Source organism: Lissotriton helveticus, chromosome 1_1 (assembly GCF_964261635.1).
Source record: "Lissotriton helveticus chromosome 1_1, aLisHel1.1, whole genome shotgun sequence".
NCBI classification, from domain to species: Eukaryota; Metazoa; Chordata; class Amphibia; order Caudata; family Salamandridae; genus Lissotriton; species Lissotriton helveticus.
Genome location: NC_136057.1, coordinates 27,876,811 through 27,900,260, shown reverse-complemented (window position 1 = coordinate 27,900,260; position 23,450 = coordinate 27,876,811). Strand labels below are relative to the sequence as shown.

The window sequence follows — 23,450 nt, the reverse complement described above, 5'->3', positions numbered from 1 at the left end:
CCACCACTCCAATAAAGTCTGCAATTATTGATGTTTGAGTGCCACTGTATTGGCAGATTCAGTTTTGGTACTACGAAAGCAGGGTGTGATCTTCTGCAAAAGCAGATATTTATTTCAAGACAGATCTTTCCATCAAATCAAAACTGTGACATTTCATATATAAAAGTTCATTTATCGTCACGAGTCTGATAAGTATAGTTCATCCCAACGTATGGTTTAAATGGTCCTTAAAATCCAATATTGGATCCACTCACTCATGAAACCGGGTCTTTGCCCACTTTTTCAAGTTGAGTGACTATAATAAAAGGTGATTTATCCACAGTACTATTGGGGCTGTTTATGGTACTACTGAGAGCAGTTTATAAAATTCACGAACCGCTGAGTTCCAGGATCTCAAATGTTCTTGTGCTGCGTGTATAAATCCGCTGAAGACGGCTGCAATGCCAGAAACTGGTCCTCGGAAGCTTGTTTCCGGTCCAGGGAAGACATGGCTTGGCAGTTCGGGCTGGACTGTTCCCATGAGGCACAGGGTCAGACTGATTTGCATATAGCCATGTCTGAACTGGGGTGGCAGAGTGGGCTACAGAACGGTGATGGATTAAACCCAGATCTTTTGACTGGGTGTGAGTGTTTGATTGGTTCAGATGCTCCGTCCATCACCACCCCCTTTTTGTACCGCTTTTGGCCGCCATAAGTGTGGCAGGGTATGCTCAGACGTGAGTCCCTTGCTCACTTTGCCACTGGATTCAAGCAAGCTGGGCTGAAGACGGCTGGAATGCCAGAAACTGGTCCTCGGAAGCTTGTTTCCGGTCCAGGGAAGGCATGGCTTGGCAGTTCGGGCTGGACTGTTCCCATGAGGCACAGGGTCAGACTGATTTGCATATAGCCATGTCTGAACTGGGGTGGCAGAGTGGGCTAAAGAACGGTGATGGATTAAACCCAGATCTTTTGACTGGGTGTGAGTGTTTGATTGGTTCAGATGCTCCGTCCATCACCACCCCCTTTTGTACTACATCCGCACATATCAACTGGGTTAATTTACCTTTTACACCTTACGTTGGGCTGAACCATACTTATTGGACTTTTGACGATAAATGAACTTTTAAACACAAAATATAACCATATTCGTTTGGTATATTTTAACAATAGGCATTTCACATGGGAGATATCTTGTTGCCCTGAAGAAGGTGGTAGAAAATCCGAGTTTGCCACCGAAACGTGTCTCCGCTTTTGTTGGACTAAACCAGAGTAACACCAGCATACAATAGATTCTCATCTAATGTACCTTTTCGGTTGATGTATACAAATTAGCAAATTAGAAAGACAAATGTATCAGTCTGAGGTGTTCCCCCTAGAATTTTAGTAACTTTATTTTTACTGTATATTAAATTTGGTGCATCTTGCACATATGTGTTTTTAATATTGAAGTTTTTTATTGGATGTATATATATTCTATATTCTATATGCTGCTTGAAATAGTGTGTATTATGATACAGCATTAAAGGTGAATTATTTAGCTAATTTGTAAATTTGACTTGTTGATTTTTGGGGTCAACACGAAGCAAATTTCAGATTAAGGTGATGAATGTCAGAGTGAAAGGGTGATGAGATTTTGTTGTGACTAATTTAGTTCCCAAAGGGAGTTTTTCTGACTTTTTAGTCGTGATCGGAGCCCTGTCCCTATGGTCTGGGGCCCCTCTCATAATTCCTCCTTATATTGGGGCTCTCGCAGGGACAGTTTCTGGGACCCCTCACATATGGAAGTGTGCCGAAGACTCTCGGGTGCAGTGCCCTCACAGGCAGACCCTCACAGGTGCCCTGTGTGCCAGCCACCCACAGGCGCAGGGCCCTGAAGCCCCCGCTCCCTACAGCATACTGTTTGTGCACCTACACCGACCGACCCAGAGGGGTCCAGTTTGCTAGTATAATGTTTCCAGGCACGTATGGAGCTCACAGACAGCATGATTGCAGATCGCACACAGCATCCACGCAGCTGGCAGGGAGCATACATGAAAAGAGCACACATGCAGCTCGCAGAGAGCACACATACTGCTAGCAGATAGCATGCAGAGCACACATGCAGCTCATAGGGCACACATACTGTTCACACAGAACATACATGCAGCTCGCAGAGAGCGCACATCCTGCTTGCCGATTGCGTGCAAAGAGCACACATCCTGCTCGCAGAGAGGACACATCCTGCTCGCAGAGAGCACACATCCTGCTTGTAGAGAGCACACATACTGCTCGCAGAGAGCACACATACTGCTCACAGAGAGCACACATACTGCTCACAGAGAGTGTACATGCAGCTTGCAGCAAGCAAACATCCTGCTTGCAGAGAGCATACAACCTGCTCGCAGATAGCATGCAGAGAGCACACATCCTGCTCTCAGAGTGTACATGCAGCTTGCAGCGAGCACACATCCTGCTTGGAGAGAGCATGCAGAGAGCACACATCCTGCTTGCATAGAGTGGACATGCATCTCGAAGCAAGCGCACATCATGCTCGCAGCGAGCGCACATCCTGCTCGCAGAGAGCACACATTCAGCTTGCAGGTAGCGTGCAGAGAGCACACATCTTGCTCGCAGAGAGCACACATCCAGCTCACAGATAGCGTGCAGACAGCACACATTCTGGTTGCAGAGAGCACACATTCTGGTCGCAGAGAGCACACATACTGCTCGCAGAGAGTGTACATGCAGCTTGCAGCGAGCGCACATTCTGCTTGCAGATAGCATGCAGAGAGCACACATCCTGCTCGCAGAGTTTACATGCAGCTTGCAGCAAGCGCACATCCTGCTCGCAGAGAGCTCACATACTGCTCACAGAGAGTGTACATGCAGCTTGCAGCGAGCGCACATCCTGCTCGCAGAGAGCACAAATCCTGCTCGCAGACAGCACATATGCAGCTCAGAGAGCACACATACTGCTCGCAGAGAGTGTACATGCAGCTTGCAGCAAGCGCACATCCTGCTTGTTGAGCGCATACATTCTGCTTGCAGATAGCATGCAGAGAGCACACATACTGCTCGCAGAGAGTGTACATGCAGCTTGCAGTGAGCGTACATCCTGCTCGCAGAGAGCTCACATACTGCTCGCAGAGAGTGTACATGCAGCTTGCAGCGAGCGCACATCCTGCTCGCAGAGAGCTCACATACTGCTTGCAGAGAGTGTACATGCAGCTTGCAGCGAGCGCACATCCTGCTCGCAGAGAGCTCACATACTGCTCGCAGAGAGCTCACATACTGCTCACAGAGAGTGTACATGCAGCTTGCAGCGAGCGCACATCCTGCTCGCAGAGAGCTCACATACTGCTCGCAGAGAGCTCACATACTGCTCACAGAGAGTGTACATGCAGCTTGCAGCGAGCGCACATCCTGCTCGCAGAGAGCTCACATACTGCTCGCAGAGAGCTCACATACTGCTTGCAGAGAGTGTACATGCAGCTTGCAGTGAGCGTACATCCTGCTCGCAGAGAGCTCACATACTGCTTGCAGAGAGTGTACATGCAGCTTGCAGCGAGCGCACATCCTGCTCGCAGAGAGCTCACATACTGCTCGCAGAGAGCTCACATACTGCTTGCAGAGAGTGTACATGCAGCTTGCAGTGAGCATACATCCTGCTCGCAGAGAGCTCACATACTGCTCGCAGAGAGTGTACATGCAGCTTGCAGCGAGCGCACATCCTGCTCGCAGAGAGCTCACATACTGCTCGCAGAGAGCTCACATACTGCTCACAGAGAGTGTACATGCAGCTTGCAGCGAGCGCACATCCTGCTCGCAGAGAGCTCACATACTGCTCGCAGAGAGCTCACATACTGCTCACAGAGAGTGTACATGCAGCTTGCAGCGAGCGCACATCCTGCTCGCAGAGAGCTCACATACTGCTCGCAGAGAGCTCACATACTGCTTGCAGAGAGTGTACATGCAGCTTGCAGTGAGCGTACATCCTGCTCGCAGAGAGCTCACATACTGCTTGCAGAGAGTGTACATGCAGCTTGCAGCGAGCGCACATCCTGCTCGCAGAGAGCTCACATACTGCTCGCAGAGAGCTCACATACTGCTTGCAGAGAGTGTACATGCAGCTTGCAGTGAGCGTACATCCTGCTCGCAGAGAGCTCACATACTGCTCGCAGAGAGTGTACATGCAGCTTGCAGCGAGCGCACATCCTGCTCGCAGAGAGCACAAATCCTGATCGCACAAAGAATGCAGAGAGCACACATCCTGCTCGCAGACAGCACACATGCAGCTCAGAGAGCACACATATTGCTCACACAGAACATACATGCAGCTGCAGAGAGCACACATGCAGCTCACGCAGCACACATGCAGCTCACACAGAACATATATGCATCTGGCAGAGAGCATGCATGCAGCTGACAGGGATCATGCATGCAGCTGGCAGGGAGCACGCATGCAGCTGGCAGGGAGCACGCATGCAGCTGGCAGGGAGCACGCATGCAGCTGGCAGGGAGCATGCATGCAGCTGGCAGGGAGCATGCATGCAGCTGGCAGGGAGCATGCATGCAGCTGGCAGGGAGCATGCATGCAGCTGGCAGGGAGGGAGCATGCATGCAGCTGGCAGAGAGCACACATACAGCTCACACAGAACATACATGCAGCTGGCAGGGAGCACAGATGCAGCTGGAATGCGTCATGAGATGTGACGCCTCTCAGGGTCTGGCATCGGTCCAGAGCCCCGGGGGATGCTGCAGAGGGGGCACCATCATATGCCCCCACGGTGGAGGGGCCTCCGGGGAGATGAGGGGTCCCAGCAACTGACTCCCCTCCCCCCTCCCCCCCCCCCTCATGAATGCCCCCGCGCAGGCTCACACTCACTCCAGCTCTCAGCCTCGGAAGGGAGGGGGGTGGGGGCATTGTAAAGGGATACACATCAGAAACACCCCCTCCCCTAGCAGTGACAACATGGGCGCAGCTCACCTTCATCCACAGGGCCCCATCCTTGTCCAGGGAGGGGGTGCAATCACTGCTCTGCAGCCCGCCGTAGACACTGAGGAAGGACTAGAGGCCCTCAGCCATAAAAATAAAAGACGGACCAGCCCCAGCTGGCTCACAGCAGACAAGCATTGCTATTTGAGCCTGGCAAGACCCCAGAACCACGTGCGAGCAGCTGCTGCAGTTCGTGTTTAAATTTGCATCCTGGGAGTTGTAGTCCTGATTGTATAATGAGCTGAAGAAGGCTTCACCTCTCAGAATACAACGAACACATCTGGACTAAAGCAGCTGTCAAGGATGGGCTAAAGTCTGCCAAGGGGGGCTGGTGAGAGCCCCCCCCCCCACACAAGGGCGCTGCAGAAAGGAGCCCCACCTATACAGTGCAGGAAAGGGTCATCACAGGGGGCGCTGTGGAGCCTGCCCACAGGGTTATAGGTTAGGTCCCAAAGGGGGTCGAGCTAGACCTACCCCAGACCTCCACGTGACAGCACGACGGGGGGTGGGGGGGGGCGCTTTCCGTCGGATATGGTGAGGTGTCTGTCCGATGTCAGCAGGAATTTTACACACAGACAAAACGCCCCCAAACACACCCTCTCTGTCATTGTTTGCAAAAACTTGAAAAATGTTCGTTATTTCACAAAATAATGTGCTTTCTCCCACTACACACCCCTGCCAATCTGCACCCTTCCCCCTCTCCACTGCTGTAGTGTTGCGCTCTAGCTCTGCGTAGCAGCGCATGACGCGGCACGTCAGAATTAGAGCGCGAACGTTGTGCGCATGCGTGATAGCGCGAGGCGCGTCAGAGGCGACCGGAGCGCGACTGCAGTAAGACGCCCGGCGCTCTTCTAGAGGTATTCTGCGTAATTGTAATAAACCACTTCACAATCTCGAACACTGCATCTGTGTCCTCATTTGGGTGTGAAGCCCCATCTTCACAGTGGCGACGAGGAGTGGGATTTCCCACAAGCACAATCCCCCCCCCCCAAAAAAAAGAAAAACGACAGCGACGCTAGGACTTGCACCAACGAACACCGGTCACCGGGGAAACACTGCAAGGGCACAGGCTGGCTACCAGGAGGTTGTAATCAACGGCAGGAATCACAGAAAGAGCGCGGTAGAGGTGCACAGGAACAGGTCACGCCCACCACGTGCCCCAGAGCCTAGAAACGAGGCGATCTGCGGAGGAGCACGGTAAGAGGGTGGCAGCGCCCCCACTGAGGCCCTGGCGGAGAAGGGAGACAGCGGTGAAGGGGGTGGAAGAGAACCCCATCCCAACACGTCACAGGGCGGGAGCGCCAGCGCGCCAGGCAGCCCCAAGAGCCAGGGAGAAGATCCGGAACAAGGCGGGAACATCAGTGCGCCAGGCAGCCCCAGGAGCCAGGGAGAGGAACCGGGAGGGCAGGCCAGAATGAGCAACCAAGTAACCTCGCTCACGGCGCCAATTCCGTTTCTGCCCAAACCAGGTGAACCCCAGATGAAATGGGAGGACTGGAAGGAATATTTCAAAAACTACCTCGAAGCCTTGGAAGATGAAAGTGGGGAGGCGTTTACCAGCACGAGGAAAAGACGGATACTTCTACATAATCTAGGCCCCGAGGGGATAAGAGTGTTCACGAACATAGTGCCTGCAACCCGGCAGGCAGCTGACGATGACGTCTTCAAGCATGCGTTAGAAGCTCTCGACAATCACTACCGCCCGGCAGTGTGTGTCTCAATTGATCGCTTCAACTTCCAACAGAGGAAGCAAGAAGAGGGAGAATCCATAGACGACTATGTCGCGGCCTTAAGACGACTGGCGATTACTTGCAAATATGGGCAACTCCAAGACGACTTCATTAAAGATCAAATAGTAATGCACACCACCAACAAAACAGTGCAGGACAAGTTGTGGGCACACGGAGAAGCAACGCTAAAGGAGGTAATAGCGATGGTAAAGAAAGCAGAGCTCTCAAAGCGTTGTGCCGAAGCAGCAAAAAGGGAAATCGCTCAGAGGATCATGGTCAACAAAGTGGATGATGCTGAGTCCTCAGGCAGACATAGAATGACGCCCGGAGACGGGAGAGGAACAAACAAATGGGCAGGAAAACCAGGACAAACGGGGAAGCAGTCCATGGAGAGCAAGTCCGCATGCTACAGATGTGGGAGTACAACACATGCCGCCCAGGACAAAAGATGCCCAGCCTTCCGCGCGAAATGCAGGTTCTGCGGCTTGATAGGACATTATGAAAAGGTATGTCGCAAGAAAAGGAAGAAGTCGGTGGTGAAATACATAGCACAATCGCAAGCAGGAGAGCAAGTAGAGGAGGAACTGGATGAAGATGACCTAGTGCTGTGTATCGAGAAGCAAGTATTGGGACTAGTAAGCAAGCGCTCCGATAGCTCGGATAGCGATTGACTCAGGATCCCCATACACCATAGTGCAAAGATCGGTGTGGGAAGAAGAGTCCAAGCCTAGTCTAGGCCCCAAATTGGAACCACCTGACATAAGACCAGTATCGTACACGACCAACCCGATTCCCATTGTGGGTTACAGGACCCTGAAGTTTGAATTCAGAGGAAGGTCGGCAGTATGCAAACTGTATGTGGCAGAGAAGGGCCCCTCGGTGTTAGGATGGATAGATCAAGGTGACCTTGGAATAAAACTAGACCCGGGAGGCAAGGAACAAGTACTGCTAACAGACGGCGAAAGTTGGCCGGACCTGGAGAAGGTGAAAAGGGACTTCCCCAAAGTGTTTGGGGTACAGTTGGCAAACTGGAGAAATTCATGCACAAGATTCTACTCAAAGAGAACTCTCTTCCTGTATCCCACAAGGTCAGAAATATACCCATAGTGGTAAAGGATGCGGTGCAACAAGAATTGCGCAGGCTGGAGGAATAAGGAATAATCGAGCCCATAGACAGCTCGGAATGGCTGGCGCCCCTGGTGGTGGCCAGAAAACCAAATGGCAAGGTGCGTTTGTGTGTGGACCTTCGCGAGCTCAACAAATGCCTGATTGTAGAGAAATTCCCGTTGCCCAGGATTGAAGAGATGCTTGCCAAAACGAGAGGGGTGAAATGGTTCTCCACTGTTGACCTCGCATCCGCCTACCATCAAATAGACTTACACCCATCGAGCAGGAAACGTACGTCCTTCATAACACCCTTCGGATGTTATCAGTTCCGCAGGATGCCCTTCGGGTTGGCATCTGCCGCAGCGATGTTCCAAAAACTGATGCACCGCCTATTCAAGGACGTAGAAGGCATCCAATACTTCCAGGATGACATTTTAGTTATGGGGACGGACCGAGATGACCACGACAGGAAGTTGAACAAAGTGCTGAGTGTGTTGCAAGAGAAAGGTCTGACGGCCGAATGGGAAAAGTGTAGGCTGGGCATGACATTAGTCACCTACCTAGGACATGAAATAGGAGGCCAAGGGATCACCCCTAAAAGGGAAAATGTGAAAGCAATCTGTGAAGCCAGAGAGCCGGTCAGTAAAGAAGAAGTGAGGTCCTTCCTGGGTATGGCCGAGTATTATAGCAAGTTCGTCCAGCACTGTGACGGGGCGGGACTATACCCTGACAACCCCAATGGAGAACCCAGTCTTGATAGTGTTAAAGACTGGTGGTCAGCTGTTCCCCTTTCTCTTTCCGACAAACAGCCGAACTCTCCATGGCCGGACAAATGAACTCGCGCAGACTCGGAAGAGACGTGGGGAGCTGAAGGCGAAATGGAACAGACGAGACTCCACCCACCCGCAACGTCGCAAAACTCAAATGAAGGCGGAACCCGGAAGACGACCGACAGTGTTTCCCGAGGAGGAGAAGACGGACGAAGCTGGAGACTGAGAGAGGAACCGGAGTTCAGTGGAGAAGAACCCCTGACGAGCCCAGCTGTGGACTACAAGCCAGGAGGCCAACGACCCGGTGACTCGCTCCGCCACGCTCCCGCGGGAGGAGTGTGGCTTGCAAAGGTATGGGGCAAAGTGGCGGGCTGGGTAACTCGTAATAGTGCAGTAAACGAGTGTAAATAGTGTATAGCGTAGCGCCTCCTTTACCCTTTCCCTCATGAGCACAAAGGCACAGGAAAGTACGCTAAAGATACACTCCTTCACTTGGTGTCCCTCACTCCCTGGTCCCTACCAATCTACGAGGGACGTCAGACTGATTCCTTGTTATCTCCTTTCTTTCCACGCACGCCTGGAGTTGAGGCCTTGGAGCCCCGACGACCACAGATCCCTTGCGGTCTGGAGAACTCTCGACCGCTGCGTGGTAGAAGCACCCTGGAACTTTCAGCTTTCCCCAAAGGAGTCAGGACGGAGCCCGACGAGTTTGCTCGCATAAGACAGATAGGACAGACTAGTAGACGGCGAAAGGCATATCTTAAAATAAAACCGTCTTTAAAAACTCTATTCAACGTGCCAGACTAGCTCCATCCCACCTCTCCTGTAGCTGATCCCTTACAAGCACTTTGCCACGAAGACTCACAAGTTAAGACAACTCATAAGAGACAAAACCACGTTCCTGTGGGATGATGAAGCGCAAAAAGAATTTGAGGAATTGAAAAGGAACATAAGCCAGGCGGTGCCGATGCATGGACATGATCCCTTGGGACAGACCATCCTGACCACAATGCCAGCGAAAAGGGTCTAGGGGCGGTCCTTGCACAAGAGAGGGAAGATAACACGGTAGAGACCCTCAGCTTCGCGTCCAGAGCGTTATCCCCCACGGAACAGAAATTCAGTGTAATTGAGAAAGAAATGCTAGCAGTAACATGGGCCATGGGGAAGTTCCGACAGTTCCTGTGGGGTACCAGATTTCGGTTACAAACCGACCACAAACCACTGGTCAAGGTGCTCACCTCGAGCGGACATGCCACCGCCACTCCACGCATAGCCAAGATGACCCTGAAACTGTTGGAATACACATATGATGTGGAGTACATACCAGGAACGCGCAATAAAGTAGCCGACTACCTCAGTCGAGCCTCAGCCATGGAGGAAGCACCCGATGCCTTATCAGAGGGTGCGGAGATGGTAGCTGTGATGGAGGACTCAGAAAGAGTATTCAGCAGACAAGAATGGGCGCAAGCGTATGAAGAGGACGGAGACATGAATGAAGTCAAACACTGCCTGATCAAGGGTTGGCCAGAGAAGAAGAGACTAAAAGAGACACTCTAGAAATTTTATGAGGTGCGGGAGGAGCTATCGATAAGCGACTCTGGAATCTTTTTGTATCGCAGTGACAAGGTGGTGCCCCCCACGAAATTGATCCCGCTCCTGCTGGGCCAGCTACATGAAGGTCATCTCGGCATCGTGAAAACCAAACTGCGGGTGAAACAAATGTACTGGTGGCCGGGAATGGATATTCAAGTGAAAGGCATGTGAGGGACTGTGACCAGTGCCAAGGGGCGGACAAGATATTTAAACCTCTAAGACCAGCGTTGGGAAGATTCGACCAGCCGCGCAACCCCTGGGAAGACGTCTCAGTGGATATTCTAGGGCCAGTATTGGATAACCAAGGAATGGCAAAATACCTGTGTGTTTTAGTGGACAAGTACTCCAAGTGGCCAGAAGTTCATGTGCAAGAAGAAATGGACTCGGACACCGTGATAACATTTCTCACATCTGTGTTTCTAAGAGAAGGGATCCCGAGAACGATCCTGAGCGACAATGGCCCGCAATTTACTTCAGAGAAGTGGTACAGATATATTGAGAGGAATGGTATAAAATCAAAACACACTTCAGTGTACCATCCAGCGAGCAACGGACAGGTAGAAAGATTTAACCGTGTCCTTATGGGATCCATACAGGCTGCCATAATGAAAGGTAAAGACTGGGAGGTAGAGATACAGAGTATGCTGTGGGCGTACAGAATCACCCCCGCCTCGACAGGGTACAGCCGCTTCCAGATCTTGAGAGGCAGGCACCCCTTCACGAAAGACAACATAATTTGGAGAGAAAAGACGGTCACCAGCAAATGGTCACCGGCCGTAGTCCAGCACAATCTGGAGAAGGCTCAGAAAGTATACACTGAACACTACAATAGGAGGAGAAATGTGAAAGAGACAGCTCTGGAGAGAGGGGAATGGGTGAGAGTCAAGCTAGCTGTACTAAGAAAGAAGGGAGAGAGCAAGTACAGCCCACCCCTGCAAGTGTAAGAAGTATATGGAAGAGCTGCGTTATTCAGTGACGGAAAAGTGTGGTCCCAAGATTGCATGGCGAAGATCAATAAGATTATACAATGGCCCATGGAGGACGGAAAGGACCGATGTGATCAGAGACAGAGAAGTAGTGCTGAAGGGATGACCACAGGAGGTGAAAGCCAAGAGGAAGGAGAAATGCACGTAGAGAGAGAAGATCTGGAGGAATCGAGTGTGGAGGAGACTCCAGCAGTAAGAAGCGCCATACCAACGAGAAGTGAACCTAGCCAACAAGGAGTGGTGATGAGCCCCGCACGTGAGAGTCCCCGAGAAGCTTCCACACCGGTAAGACGAACACGTGCTGGAAGAGTGGTGGTCAGACCTGCACATTTCAGAGACTTTGAGTTAGAGGACTATTGAATCCTTGAACCTTTAGCTAATTGTTGTTTATATAAAAAGAGGAGATATGTAGTGTTGCGCTCTAACTCTGCGTAGCAGCGCATGACGCGGCACGTCAGAATTAGAGCGCGAACGTTGTACGCATGCGCGATAGCGCGAGGCGCGTCAGAGGCGACCGGAACGCGACTGTAGTAAGACGCCCGGCGCTCTTCTAGAGATATTCTGCGTAATTGTAATAAACCACTTCACAATCTCGAACACTGCATCTGTGTCCTCATTTGGGTGTGAAGCCCCATCTTCACAGTGGCGACAAGGAGTGGGATTTCCCACAAGCACAATCCCCCCCCCCCAAAAAAAAAGGAAAAACGACAGCGACGCTAGGACTCGCACCAACGAACAGCGGTCACCGGGGGCCCCTCTCATGCACCCTGCTTGTCCTATAATCCATACATGCCAACAATTCAGGACAGGGAAGTGGGACATTTTGAAACAGAAATAGGGAGAATGTAGTTTCCCGGTTGACTTCTATTGAAGAAAATTTGATTTCAGGCGGGAGACAGCTAAAATAAAGCCATTGATTGATTTCAAAATCGGGAGTCTCCCGATGAAATCGGGTCTATTGGCCGGTATGCTATAATGTATTATAAAATCCTATGGGAGGTTACTTTAACAAATCGCTGCCTTTTGGGAGCTGAGCTGTGTTTCACTTTAATTGCGCCCAAACTCCTGATTACAATTATATGCAAAGAACATTCCAGGAATGGAAAAGCGGTGTCCTGTAACCCCGCCCACCTGGCGAATTAACCCCATCCGAGGCTGGTGCACGTGACCCCAGGCCACCAAGGATGCAACCATCCAGGCCGGAGGGCTTCTCTCACACGCCACTGTCACCAGGTACTTTAGTTCATCGCTTTCAAGATGGAATCAAGACTACAACTACCACAATGCATTCGTTTGTACAATGCAAGCCTGCACTATTGCAGAATTGGCATGCTGTGTCTGCCTTTGGCCTCTGGTGAGACTCGAGCAAGGATCTCTGGGTAAGACCCCCTCGGGGCTGTGGGTGAGACCTCTCCCCGAGCCCGGGTGTCATGTGGCCCCAGGCCTCGAGGGAGACATTCAGCCAACCTCATATTCAGCCCATCAACTTAGCAACCGGGACTATTCTGCATTTTGCTCCTCTGGGAATTTTGAGCCAACAAGTCCCATCATGCTGTTCGCTAAAAACCAACGACTGCCAAAGGTCATCGTTATGACGTGCTACCGCCTATAACCCTGTAGCAACCCCGTCCTGATGACGATCCCAACCCAAGGGGATCGAAACGCCGTCGACCACACAGCCTGAATCATATGACGCATATCGCACTTAAAGCTCTTACCAGAAAATAACTATTTTCCAAGTGATTGTAACTTGTTCTGTAATTGAAGCTTTAAATGATGTACATATTTTCATGTATGCGCCACTTATGCTGTTTTTAAAAGCACTTGCACTTTTCATTTCACTTAAAACTGTATATAGCACCTTGCACCAAGTGCCACTGGGTTGTCACAAGATCTAATCTTTACAGTGCTGTCTTAACTGTAAATGCATTACCCCTTGCCCTTGGTGAATAATACCACCCTTTTTTCAAACCTTTGACTCCTTGTGTTCTGTTCTCAGTAATGCCTGTGGCATACTCCTTTGAAACAGTCTTTTAAATAATACCTGTTGGGACCTGTTTTTGTTTACATAATACACCCATCCCAACGTGGTTTATGGGTTACCTCCTGTGCTTCCTACAACTATAACCCTGTAGCAGCGCAGGACAGAACTCTAGGGAAGTGTTACTACCTGCCCGTCACGTGCTGGGCTTTAAACAGCCCAACACCGCTGGGATCGGTGCTCTCGGCTCGCTTCACTCGAGCCTTATTGGAATAGCACACCCACAAATGATGATTTTTTTTTTTTTAAAGTGTGCTGGTATGGCTGTTTCCCCAGCATTTATGATAATAAAAGCTTATAGAATTATATTTAAAATCTTCATAATTAATGTGGAGAGCCAGGCCTTGGTAAGACCTCAGCGTTCTTAAGTTGTCGTACCATGTAAGGTGTAAGTAGCTTGCTAATACAGGCTTCTCTGTCTCGTGGCATTCTGGGACTTGTAGTCCTACGGAAGCAGACTCCCAACTGCGACCCTGGACTGACGCCCCTCACCTCTGACTGATCAGGAGAGTCGAGAGCATTCCTGACCTCTTTCAACGCGACCCTCCCCGCGGGAGGCGGGGGGCATACCAGGTAAGACACTGTGTGGATGAGACCTGCCCTAGACCCTGCGGGTGAGACCTCACTCACCCCTGTGGGTGAGACGTGCCCAGGGCACGTCTCCCCCAACCAGGTCGGCTCAGACCAGTGCCATAAAAAACACTTTACCGGATGACCCCCGGTCACTGCTTCTCCAGTGCTGGTCACTATTGAACACGTTTGATGCATTCTGGGAATTGTGGCGGGATTCCATCAAGTGAGCCAATTCGATTAACAGACCTAAAAACAATAATCTGTAAAAGGAAAAGTCTGGATTGATATATTGAAAACATGGTTTGATTTGGGGCCTTATCGGTTGCTACGACATGATAAGGGGTAACTGTGGGGTTTGTAGTTTCACTGGACCTAAGGGGAAACGGCCATTACAACGAAGCCGTTTCCACGAAATCGTTAACCACGCATGCAGTACAACGCATGCGTGGTTACCACGAAAGCCTTTACCACGCATACCTTTACTACGAGGTTTGTAGTAAAGGTATATGTGGTAAAGGTAAAAAGTAAAAAAAGGGGGGCTTGGGGGGGTCTCCCCCCCCCCCAAAAAAAACTCACCTGAAGTCACGTCGGGTTATGTATTTAATCAGCGTCATTTAAGAGAAAACGGAAAATAAACTTCCGCTTTCTCTTAACGACGTATGACGTCACCACGCATGCAATTGAGGTAAATGTTATGCGTGGTAAACGAATTCCGTTGTAACGCATGCGTGGTAAAGGCATGCGTTGCAACGGAATTCGTTGTAACGTCATACATTCGACCTAAGATATGTATGAAATTTACCCTAATTGAAATATGCTTGTACGTGGATTCTTTTATTTCCTTTATTATAATTATCTGTGTACATCTCCTTTTGAAATCTAATTATTGTATGGAATTGAGTGCACATCATTCACGATATTTCCGTTGTAGAGGGCGCACCAGAGAAGAAGTCAAAATCACTAGAATAAGTCGATAACGTTTCTTTAATTCTTCACAATAGTCCGAATTGGACATCAGCCAATGCGTTTTGTTCCATAAGAACTTTGTCAGGGCTATTAATAATAAAAAATTGTATTCCAAAACACCTTCAAATATAAACAAGCACAATTCAAAAGTAATACCAGAAGGAAACCCCAGGATCCTGGGTCATATCAGTTACATCCAGTAATGATACTCTGGAATACTCCATCTGTCATTCAGCATGTCTGCTCGTCCTTGATGTAAATTCACGACATGTCTGTCACAATTGTTCTAAGGTCTATTTCACAAAACTAATAAAAACTATTTCATACTTTAACAAAAAAGAAAAATAAGACTACTCTCTTGAAAACAGCCCCACATTTGTAGAACTCTGCCGCGGCTAAGAGTATTCACTGAGAACCCCAGCCCATGCGGGGCTGTAGACGAAACACATGCCCCCCTCACCCAGGTGAGCACCACCCAAGCGGGGCACGTGAGCACCACTCGGGTTGCTGGTGAGCACCACCCAGGGTGCTGTGGATGAAACCTACCATTGGAGGATGTCAGAGTTCTCAGTTTTATATGTCAGTAACTCATACAGTACAGTTTTTTTTGGGAATTTGCATTCTGGGATTTGTAGTCCGATTGACACACTTAGGGCAACGAGAACCAGAATTAAAAGAGAAACCTGGAGTTGGTGAGCTACTCTGGCATGGAGGTAGAAATCGAGAGTGCTCTGAGCAGAGGGTGAGATCCCACAGGTGAAAGGCTTCCAGGACAACTCAGGATGCAGGTCAGAGCCCCCTTTTATCAGGGATGAGACCAGGAAGTGACTGTGAGTGTTACCTCCCCGGTGCAGTGGGCAGCCTGCCTTTTGTCGCGGGGGCCGTGCCTTGTCTCGTCCCAGTGTGGCGAGTGCCAACAGGGAGCTGCGGTGTGACCTCACCTGGGCTTAGGTGGTCCACCCTACTCCATGCCCTGTGATATCATGTGGCACTCAAATGCATTATGGATGTTGTGGTCCTAGTTTTTTCACTAAACTAATTACACTGACTTGCCCGATAGCCAGGGCCCGACTGGGAACCGAAACCGGCCCTGGCAAACTGCTCAGCCGGCCCCCCTGGAGTGAGGGGGGGTGCAGCCGAGCAGTTTGCAAGGGCCTGTTTCGGCTGATTTTGTTACAGGGGCAAATATTGCCAACCCCCGGTAACAAAAACGACCCCCCAGGGGCCCAAAACTGGCCCCCACCCTAGCAGCCCACTGGGGAAACGCCCGGTGCCCGCTACGGCCAGTCCGGCCCTGCTGATAGCAACGATTTGTAGGGGAAAAGCCAGTGCTGGGAACTACGGCCTGGTTCAGATTTCAGCGCAAGGGTTACTCAGTCACAACGGTGCCGGATGTCCCGTCAGCCGAAATATAAATCCCATAGGATAGAATGGAAGCTCTGAATCAAGCCCAAAGTGTCTGCAATGACCCTATATGTGAGAGCATTCACTTTACCCTCGCGCGCTGTGGGCGAGATCATTGTGGTGTAACCTGTTTACTCCTTTCTAAACAAATCTGATTTGCAAGGAGAAACTTTAGTGTTATTTCATTCTGAAAGTTTAAAAAAGTTTGCTTCTTTTACAGTACAGTGTACATGGATTCTTCAACGGCATTGCCACGGTCACACAACTAGTGACGCGATGATGAGAGACCAGACCCTCTGTATGGGGTGACTGAGCCGGATGTATGACGTTACAACGCCTACCTTTACAATGCGGTTTTTACCACGCATACCATTACAACGCATAGCGCTTTGGGGTGCTGGATAGTGAATAGTTTAATTTACTATTCCAACTCCAGTCCTCGTGGATAGTAGGGAAGGTTATTGGATAGTAAATTAACCTATTCCCTATCCTAGAGTGCCCCCCAGAGCAATGCGTTGTAATAGTTTGCGTTGTAAAAGTTGCGTTGTAATGGTAGGATGGTAGGTCGTTGTAAAAGTTTCGTCGTAAACGTTGTATACCGACTGAGCCCACACTCATGTAAGGACCATCATGAAAGGACCCACCGGCTGCAGTGACCATCACTTCGCAGCATCCGGCTGTAGGAGCCGGAGTGTGTCCGCGAGGGTCCTGGTGTCGCAGTGTCTGGGTCTCTACGCTTGTCCCCCAATAAATAACAATTCCCTCACATGACGTTGGCGTGGTGGTGACACCAGAGAGGACCCTTCCATACATGAATAATGCGAGTGTGTACGTTTGTCCTCAAAAGTACAATGTAATGCTGCTTTTCTGCATGTCTTTTGATCACTGCTGTGTATTGCATGAGACCTTGAGCAAAGTTAATAAAAAGATTTATAAAAAATAAAATGCGAGTGTGTGTAAGGTCCTCTCCTGACCACCACAGAGCTCTGTCGCCCCTGTCCACCCTCTCACATCCCCAGCGCCGGACACTCACCTGTCTCTTCAGAGTCCATCTGCTCGGTGGACCCGGGGTTCCCGTCCCGCGTCTGGTCAGTGGGTATCCGGCGCGGGGCTGGAAGGGGCTTCGCCAGTGATGTCATCGTGACGTCAGACTGCTTTTACTACAACATGAAGAGAAATGTACAAGGTCAAGAGAGACAGCCAGGTGAGACGTACACACATCTACATGCCTTCAAGAAGCCTTCATCTGGGACCCTGATTACTGCAAACCTTTAAAGCAACGACCTACAATCCATGGGTGGTAGACCTCAGCAGCAAGTGAAAAGACAGAGTGGAAATATACCTTTCCCAAAAACAGACTCCCAAATATAGACCACCGCATTCTTGGTGTTCCAGAAATATTATGCAAGAAAAATGTAATAATTTAATACCATCGACAACGTCCTTCAAAAATATACCAGAAGTAGGGTAAACTACCCAGTATTAAAAGGTGCTGAGGTGAGTTTGCTGAATTTGGGAATTAAATTTTATTACGAGGATGCGTGTGTGCGTCCAGATTTTAGAAATCTAGATTTCGATGTCTGTGTTTTAGGGGAAGGGCTGCTTGCAGTCTGTTTTTACATGAAACCCTAGATCTGCTGGGCTGTGCATAGTGAACGTGCCTGTGCTGGGTTAGGAGCAGTGCTTAATTTGAGCCGGTGATTCAGGTGCTGAGTACCCGCAGATAATTGTCAACACGGGCACTTATTACAGTCTACCACATGGTAGCGCTGTTTGACTAATTTAGAGATGAGCACAACTACAGTCGTTCATTAATTCAGTATACATTAAAAATGACTAATACCTGCCGCCCAAGCCATTCGTATAGCTTTGGGGGTCTGGAGTAGTCTGAATTGTCCCACTGCAGGGATTGATGGTAGTTGTGGCGGTCATGGGTGGTGCAGGCAATGGGTGGTGCAAGCTGCACTGGCGTCCTCACGAGGGCCCCGGCACTTGTTTTACAACAAATTAAGCACTGGTACGAGTTCTAAGAGATGGCGATCAATGGCTGAGACCTACAGCCCATGACAGGGCAATAACTTTTCAAACAAGATGGCGGCCACTGCCCAGTCTCTAATGATGCATGGTAATACCTTTTCAAACAAGATTGCGGCCACTGCCCAGTCTCTAATGATGCAGGGTAATACCAACAAGATGGCGGCCACTGCCCAGTCTCTAATGATGCATGGTAATACCGTTTCAAACAAGATGGCGGCCACTGCCCAGTCTCTAATGATGCAGGGTAATACCTTTTCAAACAAGATGGCGGCCACTGCCCAGTCTCTAATGATGCAGGGTAATACCTTTTCAAACAAGATGGCGGTGTAGGAAGGTGGCTACCTGACTATGGTTACCCCAGATTTTTTGCCTGTGTTTAGCTGGTTTTTTGACTTAGTTGACCTGGTTCCCTGCTAATCAGGGCCCCAGGCCATCTGCTCTCTCTGTAAAATGGATTCCATGTACCCTAGGTACATACCACAATTGGAAATGGACTCCTTGTCAGCCCCTGTATAATGCACTATAGGTGCCCAAGGCATAGGGGCCACCAAGGCCTACCAGGGGCTGCAGCATATCTTTTGCCACCCCTGGCTGGTTCTTAAATTGACACAACTGGCTGATCACTCAGCTGGGGTGAGGTGGTGTAATCCCCCCTTGCTTAGATATAGTATACCTATATCTAAACCTATATCTGGACACATATTAACCTGTGAGCCACTCCTATGGAAGGCCTCATCAATCCTGGAGGCAGAGTGCGTGGTTTCATGTGAGATGGAGCTCTAGCATGAGCTGAGCCTGTCTGCAGCTGTCGGGAACCACTCCCTAAGCTGTTTCAGGATAATGCCATACCATATACTCTTAAGTGCCTTATAATCCTCGCGGTTATATAGCAACTTTGGTTTGGCTTTATCAAAACATGTCGTGTAAGGTGTCATATGATTTGGAATACTATCCCCTCGCCAGTTCTGGCGACGGGGATAGCATTCCACCCCTCTAGAGGGGTAAGACATGTTGCTTTACTTAAATGCGGTTAATTTCTCCAAAGACCTTAGATCCACAAAATGGATGCCTCTGCCACAGACAAATGTCTGGACCACTGCAGCTGACCGAAACTCGGCCAAATGGGGCCTGGACAAAGGGTTTCCTGTCACAGGAGGGTGTCACCGCCCTCCAGACAGGAGATAGTGGATTGTAGCAGGGAGGTTTGAAAGAAACCAGACACTGCTTGGGGCGCACAAGGCTGCCCCTTGCATAATCCGGCCAAACCGGTTCTGGGGCACTCCAGCCCTCGTGCCAGGGCGGCCTGGATCAAAGGAAGGGGGTGTATCCACCCACTTCCTGGGTCCCACCCATAGGGGGGGACCTAGCAGGTAATCACGCCCCCCAGATTCGAATAAGAGTGGGAGCAGTGCCAATGCACATCAGATTTCCTGGAAGAAACATTAGAAACGAAACTCTGGACCCTTGGACCTCCATCTCAACGTGGAAGCCCGAAGAATCTCCCTTGTGGTCAAGGAGTGACCACCCTGCAGCAGCAGGCACCATCCAGCCCTCGACGTCTACTTAGTTGCAGTTCCCGCCGGAACTCGAGCGACTGAGATCGACGAGATCAAGCTTGCCTGCCTTCCAACAGCCCGATCCACAGTCCCTGCAGAGCTGAGACCCGTGGAGGCGACCGGAAGCGTGGGGCACGCCATCTTGAATTGACCACGAGACGCTGACCGTGCAGCCCACGAGTGACCCTCGAAGCTGTGCACCGGGGTTTGAGAAGCCCCCACCCTGAGCTATTCTTGAGCCGAAGTTCAGCCCTCCACACTCGACGAGTGCTGCGTGGGGCCCTTCTGCTCCATTTGGCTCAACGCATTGGCCCGGTCACTTGCCAGCCGGCTAGTGGTCCCTGTGCCGACGAAACTACAAAGAAGACTCGTGAATCTGGTTGCTCCAGATCCGCACTAGCTCCCCTGAAAAGGAGCCCCCACTCTGACCTTCCTGGTTCGAGTGAGAAGCAATCTCCCGGTTCCGCGTGGATTGCTCTTGCCAAGTGTTGTTTGCTCCAAACTTGAAGCCGACAGCGCCGACGGTGAGAGCCTGCGTGGGACAGATCGTGACCTGCTCCTGGACGTCGCAGATGCCCCAGAGCCCACGTGACAGCGGAGAGAAGCTCCTCGACGACCACCTGATTGCGCCCGACATTGCCTGGTTCCGTCCTGGTTCCACCCTGGTCACTGCTGAGTGACCCAGACTCTGTCCCCTCTGCTTTCAGGTACCCTTCGACTTGAGTCCACCCTTGGACTCCACCGGACACTTCATCTTCAACCTGCCTGCAGCCCTTTCAGCTTCAAGCACCAAGAGCCTGCATGTCAAAACCCGACGCCACTTCGACCCTGTGCACCCACTTCCTGTGGGTGAGGTAACTTTGCTCCGCCGGTGTTCCCACACTGGTGCACATCTCTAGGGTCTGTGTGTTAAGTTTTGTTCCTCTAGGTCCAGCGGAAGTGTCCTTAAACTTTAACTTTATAACTTTTACGCACCATTGGTTAACATTGGTGCATGCATGCGCTTTCCGCACATCTCCCGAATCCCGAGGGCCATTCCCGACTTCAGCATTGCTTGTCCTGACTGCTCCCAGCGATTCCCTAGGCCCTAGGCCTAACCACTGCTCGATTGGTATCTCTTATACCACTTGTTTAGTATATGGTTTGAGTGGCCACCCGCCCTCATCCATAATTGTGCAACTTGTATGTTTAAACAGTGCTTTTGATTTAACGCTTGTGCCCCTTTATTCATAAAGAATACTGGGGATTGTTTTTAGTAATAAACACATATATTTTTATAATATATACTTGTGTGGTGTCCTTTCATTTGATATTACAGGATTGTATGTGGTAAAACAGCTCGCTTAACACGACCTCTTAAGTTAAGCCTTTAGGCTGCTTAGTCCATGCTACCCCTAGGATAGCTTGTCTAATAAGGTTGACTTACAACCAGACACCATAAGGGATTGTTTGGTCTGATAATAGGTGGTTCCAGAATTGGAAACATCACCTATCAGGCCAACTTCTCACAGGCGGCCACTGCCCAGTCTCTAATGATGCATGGTAATACCGTTTCAAACAAGATGGCGGCCACTGCCCAGTCTCTAATGATGCAGGGTAATACCTTTTCAAACAAGATGGCGGCCACTGCCCAGTCTCTAATGATGCAGGGTAATACCTTTTCAAACAAGATGGCGGCCACTGCCCAGTCTCTAATGATGCAGGGTAATACCTTTTCAAACAAGATGGCGGCCACTGCCCAGTCTCTAATGATGCAGGGTAATACCTTTTCAAACAAGATGGCGGCCACTGCCCAGTCTCTAATGATGCATGGTAATACCGTTTCAAACAAGATGGCGGCCACTGCCCAGTCTCTAATGATGCAGGGTAATACCTTTTCAAACAAGATGGCGGCCACTGCCCAGTCTCTAATGATGCAGGGTAATACCTTTTCAAACAAGATGGCGGCCACTGCCCAGTCTCTAATGATGCAGGGTAATACCTTTTCAAAGAAGATGGCGGCCACTGCCCAGTCTCTAATGATGCAGTACAACAACGTCCCAGACAAGATTACAGCCACAGCCCAGACTGTGCCATTCTCTGCCAGGCCAGAAGGATCTCACTTGAGAAAGCATGAAAGGGTGCTAGTGTCAGGAATGACAGTAGCTTTTCCTCTAATGTCCATCCACCCAATATCATGAGTTTTTGATTGGAGATATCTAAGCCTTGTGACTCTGGTCTGAACATTCAACGGAATGTGCTTATTCGACCTGTTTTGCTTCCACAAAATGCTTTCTGGGTGATGAAGCAGCCTGAATCCTGGCCCTGGAATATAACCTCTCCTCCCATTCTGGGAGGTACAAACGGATGTATGACGTTTCAACGCATGCTTTTACAACGCATGCCATTACGACTCAGGTTTTACAACACAAGTCGTTACAACGACTTGCGTTGGGGGGCGCTGGATTGTGAATAGTTTAATTTACTATTCCAACTCCAGTCCCCGTGGATAGTAGGGAAGGTGTTGGATAGTAATCAAACTATTCCCTATCCTTGAGCGCCCACCAGCGCAATGCGTTGTAATAACTTGCGTTGTAAAAGTTGCGTCGTAATGGTAGTGCGTTGTAAAAGTTTCGTTGTAAAGGATGTTCCCCGGTACAAACACATGCAACCCTCTGTCTCTTTTCCAATGCAAGGAGGAGCAGCAGGCTGCAACCAAGGGTAGGGTTCTGTGAGGACTTTAAAAATCAGGTCTTTCAACAAATAGAGAGGGGGAGCAGCTTCAGTTTAGCATCCATGGGGGAGGGAGGGGGCTTCTGCACAGCTGCAAACTCTCTTTCAACATCCTGCCACGCCCAGGTACACAGAAGTTACACCAGGGGTTTCCAACCTTTTCTGTAATAAGAGCTACTTATGTTCAGTGAAAATCATTTGGATCTGCAAATATTATAAGTACTCCTATAGTGACCACAACGGACAAGATTACGTTAGTGCCACTATATGTAGCTTGTCATACGCGTTCCCCTCAATGCTTCGGGCATGGCTGCCGGCAGTAATGTAAACAAAAGGTAATATTAGTCATTTATCTCCAATGCTGCATGATTTATCCCTTAAATATCAGCTGTAAATGTGTCCAATCAACAGCTTATCATATCTGAAAATATGCACTTTTCAATGTAGGTATACGTATATTAATTCAACCAATCAAAAGCTTCTAATTTAGTAGTCAAGGCTGCACACAAGAGAGGCGATGGCAGGTAGCTGGCGAGCTGCCGGCAGCTCACGGGCTCCTCGTTGGAGTAGCCCGAGTTACACCTTCTTCGACCCGTGTGGCCTAGAGGAGTCGCAACGCCTTTGACTCGCCGGCACCTGCTTTGTAGTCTTGATGGCACGCGAGCTGGCTTTACAACACTAACCATCCCAGCCCTAGTAACCCTGGAGCTCTGTGGAGCCAGGTGCAACAGATGGAAGCGTGTACCTTGCACCTTGACCACTTGTTCTTCCTGCCAATGAACCTTCCCTGTGACTCCTCCCACTTTCAGGCTCTGTAGAGTGAGATCAGACTCTTGACCCTAAGAGCTTCTACGCTTCTCGGCCATACAGACCAGGTACCCGGGGACTTCCTGGGCGAAGGGAGTGTAGTGTACTGTTTACGCGCATGTGCCCAACTCCTGAAAATGGGCTTATAGGATGCAGTGTTTGACCTGACTACACCCTGGCAGGTCTTCTGGTAGTAGCGGAAAACATCCTTTAA

General features: G+C 50.0%; 1 protein-coding gene across 3 annotated transcripts in view; it reads right to left on the bottom strand.

Annotated features, from left to right (window-relative positions):
- The window catches only part of TNKS1BP1 (tankyrase 1 binding protein 1), a 332,768-nt gene that overhangs the window by 208,148 nt on the left and 101,170 nt on the right, over window positions 1–23,450 (bottom strand). For all 3 annotated transcript variants that reach the window (XR_013607004.1, XR_013607011.1, XM_078674811.1), the window contains exon 2: window positions 17,158–17,284. Coding sequence is in view for 1 of the 3 variants with exons in the window: in XM_078674811.1 (XP_078530937.1) it covers window positions 17,158–17,263 (106 nt within the window). In the remaining 2 variants the exon portion in view is untranslated. The remainder of the gene's footprint in view (window positions 1–17,157; window positions 17,285–23,450) is intronic.